Below are 11,781 nucleotides of genomic sequence, written 5' to 3' on the forward strand. Positions count from 1 at the left end.
CGCACCTTGCTGAGCGTGCAGGATCTGCTCTTGAGAAGCGAATGTTTCTTTTATGATTTATATTCTGTACTTAGATTATATGTATATTCTTCACTTTATTATATTAACTTGTACATCCTTCTTAGTAGTTGATTTTGGAGATAAAGGATTTATGTTTACTGTTGTCATACTTTTGGGTTTGTATATATTTGTCTAGCCGGCCTTTTCTTCGCAGGTCGAGACTAATACTAATTATGTATTTATCTTTTAAATCTATATATATAATTCTTTATCTCTTTTGTTTTCTCGGTTATGCGCTTTTATTCTCATCGCTTTGCGAGTGATACAGACTTGTTTTGATTATTCTTTTCACGGGTTCCTAGTTAACATATATTTCTTCAAATAATATGTATATATTTTGTTTTTAGAGGTCATAATACCTCGTCACTTTTGATTTATGATTTAAGCGTAAAATTCTGTGTGATAGAGTATTACAGAAAACCTTAAAGCCCATAAACGTAAAACCCAATTTAGTAACTAAATAAACAAAAATCAAAATACATAAAAATAAACTAATAACTTTTAAATAATATTTAATCTCTTGGTATCACGAACATTTGAAGCACCTATCATCTTATAAGAAGACCGTGACAATGTGCTCCGTGCAAGGGAGTCAGGCAAAAGGAGTTTTAACTGCACTCTTTCGGCTTTTCAAAACGAATCGCGTTGGGGTAATCCTCACATTTGCTGTCTACAAGAGAAATCTTCCATCAAATGCAACCCTTGGTCAGAGGATTCAAGCAACTGACAGGTATGCTGTATTCTACTGATGATCTGTATAGTCATTATAAGTATTTTAATGTGTCTAACACTTGTGAGCAGATATCTTGGTGGAGTCTTGGATGTTGAGTCCTTAGTGGAGAAACTAATTCAACAACTTGCTAGTGACAAAGCTGTAGTTGTTAATGTGTATGGTACTACAAATAATACACACCCGATGGTTTAGTATTTTCATTGTTGAGGACTGTTGTACTTTTATCCATGTCAAACATTATTTGAAATGTGATATTTTAGGTGATTTTGATGGATTGTAAAACTGTGACTAATTTGATTGGTGATAATTATAATCCTAACTTTATAGCATAATGTTTTCAGAAAGTTATTTGTTATATTTTCCAACCAGAATGTGTATAATACAATATTAGAAAAGTATCATGCAATAGAAGAGCATTTTTTTTTCTTCCTTATTTATTGATTAAACAAATTGACTAGTAATATCTTGCTAGATGCATCATTCCATGCTTCCAACTCGCAGCAGTCAAGCATAAAAAATTTAGAAAGTGACTTAGCTTTAATCACAAAACCCAAATCTACTTAGGCCCAGTATGAGTAAATAACTTAAATAAGTTTTTTTGGAAAAGGAGCTTAAAGTATAAGGACTTTTATTAATAGTAGCTTATAAATAAGTTATTTTGTGTTTGGATTTTTAACTATAGAAATACTTATTTTAAAGTTGTAGCGTTTGGATAAATAACTCAAAAAATAAAATTTTTTTAACATAAGAGAATGGATATTAAAATAACAATAATAACAAATACTTTCCATTATTGAAGGTTAATTTTACATAATCAAATCACTAAAATTACAATCGATCAGGCAATTGATTCTTTATTTGTTCTCTAATTAGTTCCATTTTTCTAGTACTTTCAGCATTCGGTTCTTCCCACGTAATATCATTAGAAACTGGTTCTTCTACTTCACCTTCACCTTCACCTTCACCCATAAAATCAAAATTTTCATAGAATTCTTCAAATTGTTCGCCGCTTGTGTCATTCCGTCGAATAAAATTGTGTAAAGCCATACAAGCACCAATAATTCATTTCAATCAGCTTTAAATTTTCTTCCGGACTTGCCACTTTCATGAATTTGTTGGGGAAGAACATAAAAAAAAGAAAATTATAAAACTAATTATAAAAATAATAGCAAGTTGTATAAAAATAAAATCACATATAAAAAAAATAAAATTAAAATCACATATAAAAAAATAAAATTAAAACTGAGATTTCATAGCATACAAAATATTCAATACAAATTTAATAATAAAAATAAAATGATAAAATGATAAAAAAAAAATACCTGGAAGAAATATATGCTGGTTCAGATGGAGCAGAAGATGGTGGTGAATGGTCAATACTTCCAATACTTCCAGCAGATGAATCATTACGTGAAAATGGTGGTGGAAGGCCAACACTTCCAGTAGATGGAACATTGCGTGAGGATGATGGTGGAAGGCCGGTGCTTCTAGAAGATGGAACCTTGCGTGAAAATGGTGGTGGATGGCCAGTATTTCCAGCAGAAACAGGAAACATTTTTCCACAGAATCAAGAACGAAAGCAAATTTTTTTGTTTTGAAATCAATTTTTTTTACGGAAGTGATAAAATGACTTATCAAAAAGGAGAAAGTCATCTATTTTTACTTCTTCCAAAAACTATAAATTAACTTTTCGGGAAGTTAAAAGCTCTTCTTAAAAATAGTGCCAAACAAGCTTATCGTAACTTTTCATAATTCAAAAGTAAAAAAAAAGTAACTTTTGTGCGTTCTCAAACGGGCTCTTATAATTCTTGGGTTTGACTCTTTGATAAAAGGTATTTTCTTTTCCATCTCAAGCCTCTGACATAGTGATATATTAATAATATTTTTATGTGTTATTAATGCTGGCTAATTACATGTTTAGTTTTATGATTAGACATTTTGTTCATTCTGACGCCATAGAAGAATTTTGGCTTTTTGGTTCATGAAGATTTTGGTGCTATGTTATACACGTGCCTGGAATTATAAATCAGTTAACGCTTTAAAGAGATAGAAATTAGTTACTGATGGAAAGTAGTCTGGTACCAAAGCTATATTGATTTTCTTTTCCTTGAATGGTTGATCTATTTTCATAATTTAGAGTATAATGGTGAATGTGAGTGGACATATATATTATTCAGAACAAATGTTGGTGGAAAATTGGAGGATTTGTCTCAGATCCTATTGAATGGAATAAGCTTGGTTATTGTAGCTTACTTGGTAATAGTGCTCTTATTTTTAGAGGATTAGTAGATAAAGAACTAGAGTAGAAACAATAATTATTTCTAATATACACCCTGAAGATTTAAGAATAAAAGGAAAAGAAAGAAAAGAGAAGAAATCTTCAGCTTAATTAGGTTCTTAATGCTAATAGTGGCTATGAACCAGTATCACCTAGCCTTTGAAATCATATTTATTTGAAACTTGTACTTTTCTATCTAGTAAAGTCTTTAGCCATTATTAGATAAGGATTAAATAAATAGCATTTATTAGGGGACAATGATTGAAAATGGAGGATAAAAAGAAGAGATTAGAGGATTATAATTGTGTTTAATTATTTTGGTAGATATTTTTCTCTACAAGGCATCAAAGTACTATCCAAATATTTTGCCATGCTGAATGCTTATACCTTTTCTCAAACATATTTATGGGACTAAGTCTTCATTTTGATGATTTTCAGCTGCAAAGCTATCTAGTTGCATCTTTTTAGGATACTCTTTCAAATTAGTTGTTCTGGTTTTTGCTTTCAGTAGGATCAGGGCAAGCTTAGGATTTGTGCTTGTGAGTTGTGAATGCTTGAGTGTGTTGAAATTAAAAGAGCTTTGGAAGTGAAATGAAATTGGTGACCGCATTAACTCAGTTAGTTAGGTAGTTAAGCAATGCAAGTTGCAACATAGTTGATAAGCTATGAAATGGCTAAGAAAAAAGCCACTGCACTCCAGAGAGAATAAGAGGAGAAAACTAGATGAACAATAGAGCAACAAGAGTCAAAGATAAGTTGGACAAGAGAATTGAGTTGATGAATCAGTGAATTGAGAGAATGATTCATCATGCAAGTTTAACTACTGAGCTATATATATATATATATATGTATGTATATTGAGTCTGTTAAATAACTGTCAGCAACTAACTTGCCTAACTTACATCTACATTTGGTATCTATTTACATTGTATTTCATATTTACATTTCAATTCATATATCAAAGTAGTCATATCATGTTACATAAGTTCTCTCTATGTTTTCCCTCCCAAATTCTCTCTAGCTCTCTCTTCATTTTGAATAATGACATTCAACTTCACAATCTGTGCTAGGGAATTAAATGATAGACAATATATTTTGGTTGATATTTTTTTCATTGTATTTATTTCTTTTCATTTTTCTATTTTATAGGATTTTGCATGCCTCAAAGTGGTTTTTGTCTGTCAAGCATGGGGCGACCAATCTCTTATAAAAGAAAAAGAGTAGTGACTTGGAAGGTACCAATGAAAAGGAGAATGCTTATTGTATTTGCTTTGTGCTTATGAATTGGTCGTTTGTTTAAACATTATGTTTAAGTCTAGAAACCCAAGTGTTGATCACCAACAATTCTTTTTAAAACATATTTTGTTGAAGGTTGCTATTTCAATTTTCTATATTTAATGTTTAAGACTTGAAATCTACTTTTTAGATTGTATAGGTAGACTTGTTATAGATATTGTATTTAATGAAATATTTTATTTTGTAGTAAACAATTTTAGTATATTTATGTTATGTACAAATAATAATAATTGTTCTAAAAAATAATTTGAGTTTTTAGAAAAAAAAAAAGAAAGATAGGTTGTTAGTTACAATAAAATCAGTATAATATAATTTAAAAATGACTTAAGATTTTAGCGGCAATAACAATGCTAACTAAAAATATAGTTCTAAAAATTGAACCGGACCGATCAGTTCAACTGGATTAACCGAAAACCGGTCACTTGTTAATACGTTGTTGGTTTATGTAATTGATGCCGAATTTTGTGAATTGGTGTTAAAAAGAATGCGTGATACTGCTATTTTGTGTTGTTTGTGCTTTTGCATACTAAGTGTCTGATTATATATCTCAAAGAGTTTTTAGTGAATTTTGGATTACTTGTTTATGATGGAGATATTGGAACACTTAATGATGATTATGATTTATGATGAGTTGTGTCTTTGATTGGTTGAAAACTTGTTTGTTAATATTTCTTATGATAGTAGAACATTATGTGTATGTCACTGTGTGTTTTGATTGTTTTTAGTTATGAACTTTAATGTTTGAAGTTATTTGTGAACTTCTAATATTAAATTATGAATAATTTATTAGGTAAAATTGTGAAATTTTGAATTTTATTAAGTTAGAAATTGTTAAATTTATATATTTGAAATAATATATTGAATTTTTAATAATTTTATTTAATATTTAATTAAACCGGTTGAATTCTGGTTAAACTCCGATCGAACTAGTGAACCAATAACCTTACCGGTTTATTGACCGGTCTGATTCTCGCAACCTTGACTAAAAGTGAATAACATTATAATTTTAGAATTACTTTTAGTGGCCATATAAATTGTCGAGAAAATGACCGCATAAAGTTATAACTTTTAGCGGCCATTAAAATGGTCTTTACCGTCAATTGTATAATTGCCGCAAAAGATTATAATTTTTAGCAGTCATTAAAAAGGTCTTTACTGGCAATTGTATAATTGCTGCTAAAACCTTTTAGGGATAAAGCATAAGACGAATAATGTCTAATTGCCGGTAAATGTATTAGTGGCTATTTTTATTGCCGCTAAAAGCAAAATAAATGGCCGCTAAAAGTGATTTTTGTAGTAGTGAATAGATGGTCGCCTTTCACCGTCGTCGCTTTGTCCTCCATTGTCACTCCTTCATCAACGAGAATTGCAATTATTCTCTGCTTCCTTTTTGCGATAGTACCAACCTTGGTGTTTGCTCCTGGCACGGTCGACAATGACACCACTGCCGAACGCCGCTGCTGAAGACCCCACGGTAAGATCTTCCTCGTCAACTCGGTTCGTCATGATTGTTCATTTTTCTTTCATGATTGGTCGGATTCGTCTCAGCACCGCAGTTGGCCGTGTGTAACTTGTTGCCATTTTCCAGAGTTGTCTTGCTGATGTTGATTGCACGATCTGGAGATCTTGTTCCGCCTCCAGATTTGGATGTTCCAATTGCATATCTAGATTTTTGTTTCATGATTTGTTAGTTAGCTAGTGATTATTTGAAATTTAGAATGCTTTGGACGGATTGACAATTTGACATTGTTATTAGTTCTGGAGTTTGGTTTTATGGTTGCAATTTTGTTGTTTCCTTTTCTAATTCAACATCTTCTTTATTTGAGATCGGCTGATATGTGAATCTTGAATCTAAACTTGGATTTGTAATTTTCTTTTTCATAGAATTTTGTTAAATACAAAACACTGAAAAGAGATTTTGGATTTTCAATGAAAACCTCTTTGAAAATATGGATATGTAGTCCATTGATGAAGCAATGTGGTAAAATTTAATGACCATGCATATAAATGAAACTTGCATGCCAATGAGTCTTAGCTCACATGGCGTTTCTCCCCCTTCCCACCTCAAAGGGTTCAAACTCTAGAAATTGCAATTGAAGAAAAAATGTGGTAAAAGTGTGAGGAGTGTGTGGGTGTGTTGTGTACCTAGGATTGGGGGTTGTCTAATCCATTGGAGTACCTAGGATTGAGAGTTCTCCAATCCAATGACAAAAAAAAAAAAAAAAACAAAAAAGAAAAAATAAACTTGCATAAGTTATGAATTTGTCATAATACTCACTAACAATGCCAGTTTGGATAATATCTGAGTTCGCCAAATCACTCTAAAAAATAGATAAAGTGTTCAATGAAAGCATAATTGAAAGAATAAGAATATAGAATAGAAAAGAATTAATGAGCTAAGAGATAAATAGAAAAAGATTAATTAGATAAAAAAAATAAAAAGGAGATAATTTTATAGAAAGATGACTCCCAAAAAATAAATTATGCCAATTACTAATTTTTTATCTGATTATATTTTTACTATTTCTATTTATAATAATCTATACTAACTAATAAACTATCACAATTAAGTTCGATTTTTTTTAAATGAACTAGTTCACCAGCCAAAAAAATATAACCAATTTGTCAATAACCAATTATTAGATCGCAGCTAAATACATCATTCCGTCACAATTTTTTTAATAGTCCTGCTACATATTTAAATTTTTTGTCAACTAAATCTAACCAAATTAATCATAACCCAACAAAATTCACTTACATAAAGCGCGTGTGAAATCATGCCATTTTTTTTTTATGTTTCTTTTTCTTCTTCTTCTTTGCATTCCTCCTTCAATGTTCGTATCCCGCATTCTCTTCCTCCTCCTCCTCTTCCTTCTTCTTTGCGTTTCTTCTCTTTTTCTTTGCGTTCTTTCTTTTTCTTCGCGTGTTTCATCCTCATCGTCGTTCTTTTATTGCTGTTATTATTGATGCATTTTATTTTATTTTATTTTATTTACCAAAGATAGGAGACTCGAACCCGCAACCTCTTAATTGAGTATGGGGAGACTATGCCAGTTGAGCTATTACTCATTGGCCTGCATTTTTTTTCTTTTCCTCCTCATCTTCCTATTGATTTTATAAAATTATGTATTCTTTTCTTCTTTGTTTGATTTTTTCTTTCTTTATTCTTATTAAGAGAATAAAAGAAGAAGATGATGAATAAGAAAAGAAAAAGATGAAAATGATCAAGAAAGATGAGGAAGAGGAGTTTTAAGTTTATGTAGAATTTATCAGGAAATAACACTGAAATTTTTTAATCGTTACACAGAAGCTTCTCAATTTTGATACCGAAATTTTTTAGTTGTGATACAAGTTTTTGAGAGAGTTATCATTAATTAATTTCGGTGCATTCTAAATTTAATTTCAGTGCATTCTGGATCTAAATAAGGTGCACTTTTAGTCTGAGCTTGTTTTCGGAATGCACCTCAATTAACTCTAAAATTAAATCTAGAATCCACCTCAATTAACTCAGAAATGCACCAAAATTACTTAATGCTTGCGATACACAAGCTCAATTCGAAAACAAGCACACAAACAAAGATTGAATCTTCTTCTTCGCGTGTTTTCTCTCTATTGTCGTTCTTTTATTACTGCTGTTGTTGCTACGTTTTTTCTTTTCCTCCTTTTCTTCCTAGTAATTTTGCAGCATTGATTTTTCTTTTTTTATATAATTTATTCCTGTTAAGAGAATGAAACAAGAAGAATTATGAGAAAATGAAATAAGAAGAAGATGAAGAAGAAGAAGAAGAAGAAGCAAAAGTTGAAGAGAAGGAAGAGGAAGAGTTTTGAATTATGCAGAACTTATCAGAATAATAATACACCGAAATTTCTTAACAATAATACATAAATTTCTTAGTTTTTACACCTAAATTTTTCTACAAAAGTACAAAAATATCTTCATTAATGCTGCATTTTTCTTCTTCTTCTTCTTTTTTTTTATTTTTTTCTTTCTTTTAGTTGAATGAATGTAGGTTCGTCCTCTTCCTAATAATTTTGCAACATTATGTATTTCTTCTTCTTCTTCTTCTTTGTTTGATATTTTTGTTTTTATTCTTGTTAAAAGAGTAAAACAAGAAGAAATTTGACAAGGTAAAACAAGAACAAAAAGATGAATAAGGAAAAAAAGAAGATAATAATGATGAAAAAGAAGAAGCAGCAGTAGAAGATGAGAAGGAGAAAGAGGAAGAGGAAGAGTTTTGAATTATGCATAACTTATCAAAATAAAATTACACCGAAATTTCTTAACAATAACACATAAATTTCTTAGTTTTTATACCGAAATAATTTTGCTACAAAAGCACAAAAATGTCTTCTTTAATGATGCATTTTTTTCTTCTTTTTTTTTTAATTTCTTTCTTTACTTTTTCTATTATACATATAAGAAGAAGAAGGCGATGATGATGATATGGTCGTCATCAATACGAGCTATAACTCAGCATCACCCGTTATAGCTTGGCTTTTATGAGCTATAACTCAGTTCCGTTTATTTTCTTATCATAACCAATACCCAAACGGCACAACGATCATATACGTTATCAATCCCTCCGAGCCGACGTAAATGCTCGAACCGTAATTGACGAGAAGCTCACCATACAAAAGCAAGGTAAAGTATCTACTTCAGTAGGTTCAGAATACACAATATACTGACTTAAGCTTCAGAGTGCCTTTGCAGGTACACTCCCCCCCCTTTTTTCCGACGATCATATTCTCGCATCGCATCAGAAGGAGAAGCTCGGACTCAAAGGTTTGAACGATCAGACTCCAAGGATATAGTTCAGCAGTCATCCGTCATTAGAAGCCGACCTATTCTACAGGCAAGAACAATTGGCGCCCACCGTGGAGCCGAGGAAATAGATCTTTTCTGCTGGTCCCATTACTTCTTATCACATCCATGGCTGACGTGCCACCTCCTTCCCCATCTGAGCTTCTGCGGATGGTAACCGAAATACAGCAAGCCAATCAGCGTATGGCAGAGGAAAATCAAAGAATGGCTGCCCAAATCGCTGAACTGAATAATGCCCGGATTGAAAACAATAACGCTCACCAACATCAACAAGACGATGAAGAGCATCATTCCGACCCGTCCCACGTCTCGGAGACCATTCGAGTCGAGGGAGCCCAGCCTGAAGACGAAAACAAAGAGCCTGATGAGCTCGTAGGGCCCTTCACGCCAGAAGTAATGAATTTCGAGCTACCAAAAAGATTCACTTTGCCACTAACCCTCACACCTTATGATGGGCTTGGCGACCTGAAGAAATTTCTGAAAAAATTCTGATCAATAATGATCATTAACGGTGCATCAGATACTGTCTCATGCCGTTGTTTTCCGAATTATTTAGATGGTCCTACACTTGATTGGTTGTGTGCTTTGCCTGCAGGTTTTATCTCACGATTTCAGCAGCTGGCCAAGCTATTTGAAGAACACTTTGCTAGGTCTGTAATTTATCTCCACGACTCCAATTATTTGAACACAATCAAGCAGGGACCTAATGAAAGCCTGAAGGAATATATGACCCGCTTCACGAAAGTCGCTATCAATATACCCGACCTCCACCCCGAGGTCCATCTGCACGCAATCAAAAGCAGACTCCGACCTGTGAAGTTCCAAGAAACCATCGCAGTAGCCAAGCCGAAGACCCTTGCTAAGTTTCGCGAGAAAGCCAAAGGCCAAATTGATATCGAGGAGCTCAGACAAGCTCGGAAGTCCGAAAAAATATTTTATCGAGACGAGGATAAAACTCCAAGCGCTAAGAAAAATTTTAAACTAACCCCTCGATTTGATTCTTATACACAGTTTAACACCAAGAGAGAGGATATCATCAAAGAGATCCTCAATTCAAAGCTCATCAAGCCACCAAGGAAGGCCGGAACCTACCAAGATACCAAGAATGTAGACAAGTCCAAATATTGTGCCTTCCACCAGAAGCACGGCCACACCACCGACGACTGCGAGGTCGCGAAGGACCTCTTGAAGCGGCTAGCTTGGAAAGGACACCTTGACAAGTATATTGGCGGTCACATCCAAAAGCATACCACACCTACCTCAAAAAATGACTCATCCGAACAACTTCACCGAGGAAAGGAGAAGGCATCCTCGAACTAATACGAAAAGCCACGAGGTATAATTAATTGTATTTCAGGGGGATACGCCAGTGGAGGGCAATCAAATTCGGCCAGGAAAAGATCATTCCAAGCAATTTGCTCGGTGGATGGACCACAACGCGATACCGAAGCCGTGAACCAACTTCCCCAAGTAACTTTTACACACACAGACTTCGATTCCAGTATTCAGAACTTAGATGACCTTGTGGTCATTACCCTTCAACTGGGAGATCTGTTGGTAAGGAAAGTACTCCTAGATCCCGGAAGCAGCGCCGACGTTCTGTTCTACTCAACATTCCAAAAGATGAAACTCAGCGACAACATACTCCAGTCAACAGGGGGAGACCTAGTCGGTTTCTCGGGAGAAAGAGTTCCAATCTTGGGTTCAGTGTGGTTGCAAACCACACTGGGTGAGCATCCTCTTTCCAAAACATATGATATTCAATATTTAGTAGTAGATTGCTTTAGCCCATATAATCTTATACTTGGCCGACCTTTTGTAAATAAGTTCGGCGCAATTGTATCTACAGTTCACCTGTGTGTCAAGTTTCCTCTGCAGGATGATCAAGTTGTAACGATTCATGGAGACCATAAAGAAGCCCGCCAATGTTACAACATCAGCATGAAATTCCCAAATCATTCAAAGCAACAAGTCAACAATGTCGACCTCGGCACCAGCAGCTCGACACTAGCAGACTTAGATCCAAGAGCCAACTTTCTTGAACGACCTACACCATCAGATGACTTACAGAAAGTTTATTTCAACAATGATCCTAATAAATTCACTTATGTAGGTACATCAATCAGTGCAGCGGAGCTAAGGGACATCGCTGCCTTTCTACAAGAGCAAGCCGACCTATTTGCATGGACGCCTTCGGACATGCCCGGCATAGACCCACAAATCATCAGCCACAAACTAGCTATAAATCTGACCATCCGACCAGTACAGCAGAAGAAAAGAAAACTCGGCGATGAAAAGAAAAACGCATCCTTAGAAGAAACTCAAAAGCTAATCAACGCGGAATTCATCAAAGAAATCTGATTTACTACCTGGCTTGCGAATGTGGTAATGGTAAGGAAACAAAACGGTAAGTGGCGCATGTGCGTCGACTTTACCGACCTAAATAAGGCATGCCCAAAGGATTCTTATCCTTTACCATCCATAGACTCTTTGGTGGATAACGCATCAGGTTATGCTACCTTAAGTTTTATGGATGCGTATTCGGGCTATAATCAAATCCTCATGCACCCATCCGATCAAAGTAAAACGGCA

General features: G+C 33.9%; 1 protein-coding gene across 1 annotated transcript; it reads left to right on the forward strand.

Moving 5' to 3' along the window:
- The first annotated feature begins 9,687 nt into the window (after positions 1-9,687).
- Positions 9,688-11,550, forward strand: LOC112778950 (uncharacterized). The gene is made up of 2 exons (XM_025823211.1): positions 9,688-10,420; positions 10,547-11,550. Exons 1-2 carry the CDS (start codon positions 9,688-9,690, stop codon positions 11,548-11,550), a joined length of 1,737 nt encoding a protein of 578 aa, XP_025678996.1.
- Positions 11,551-11,781: the final 231 nt, after the last annotated feature.

The sequence above is a fragment of the Arachis hypogaea genome, chromosome 19 (genome assembly GCF_003086295.3).
Source record: "Arachis hypogaea cultivar Tifrunner chromosome 19, arahy.Tifrunner.gnm2.J5K5, whole genome shotgun sequence".
Lineage (NCBI taxonomy): Eukaryota > Viridiplantae > Streptophyta > Magnoliopsida > Fabales > Fabaceae > Arachis > Arachis hypogaea.

Excerpts from the sequence above, each read along its gene's own strand:
- LOC112778950 (XM_025823211.1), top strand. The coding sequence starts at position 9,688 with ATGATCATTAACGGTGCATCAGATACTGTCTCATGCCGTTGTTTTCCG. Across the intron at positions 10,421-10,546 it reads CCTTGACAAGTATATTGGCG|GGGGATACGCCAGTGGAGGG; the intron begins GTCACATCCAAA and ends ATTGTATTTCAG.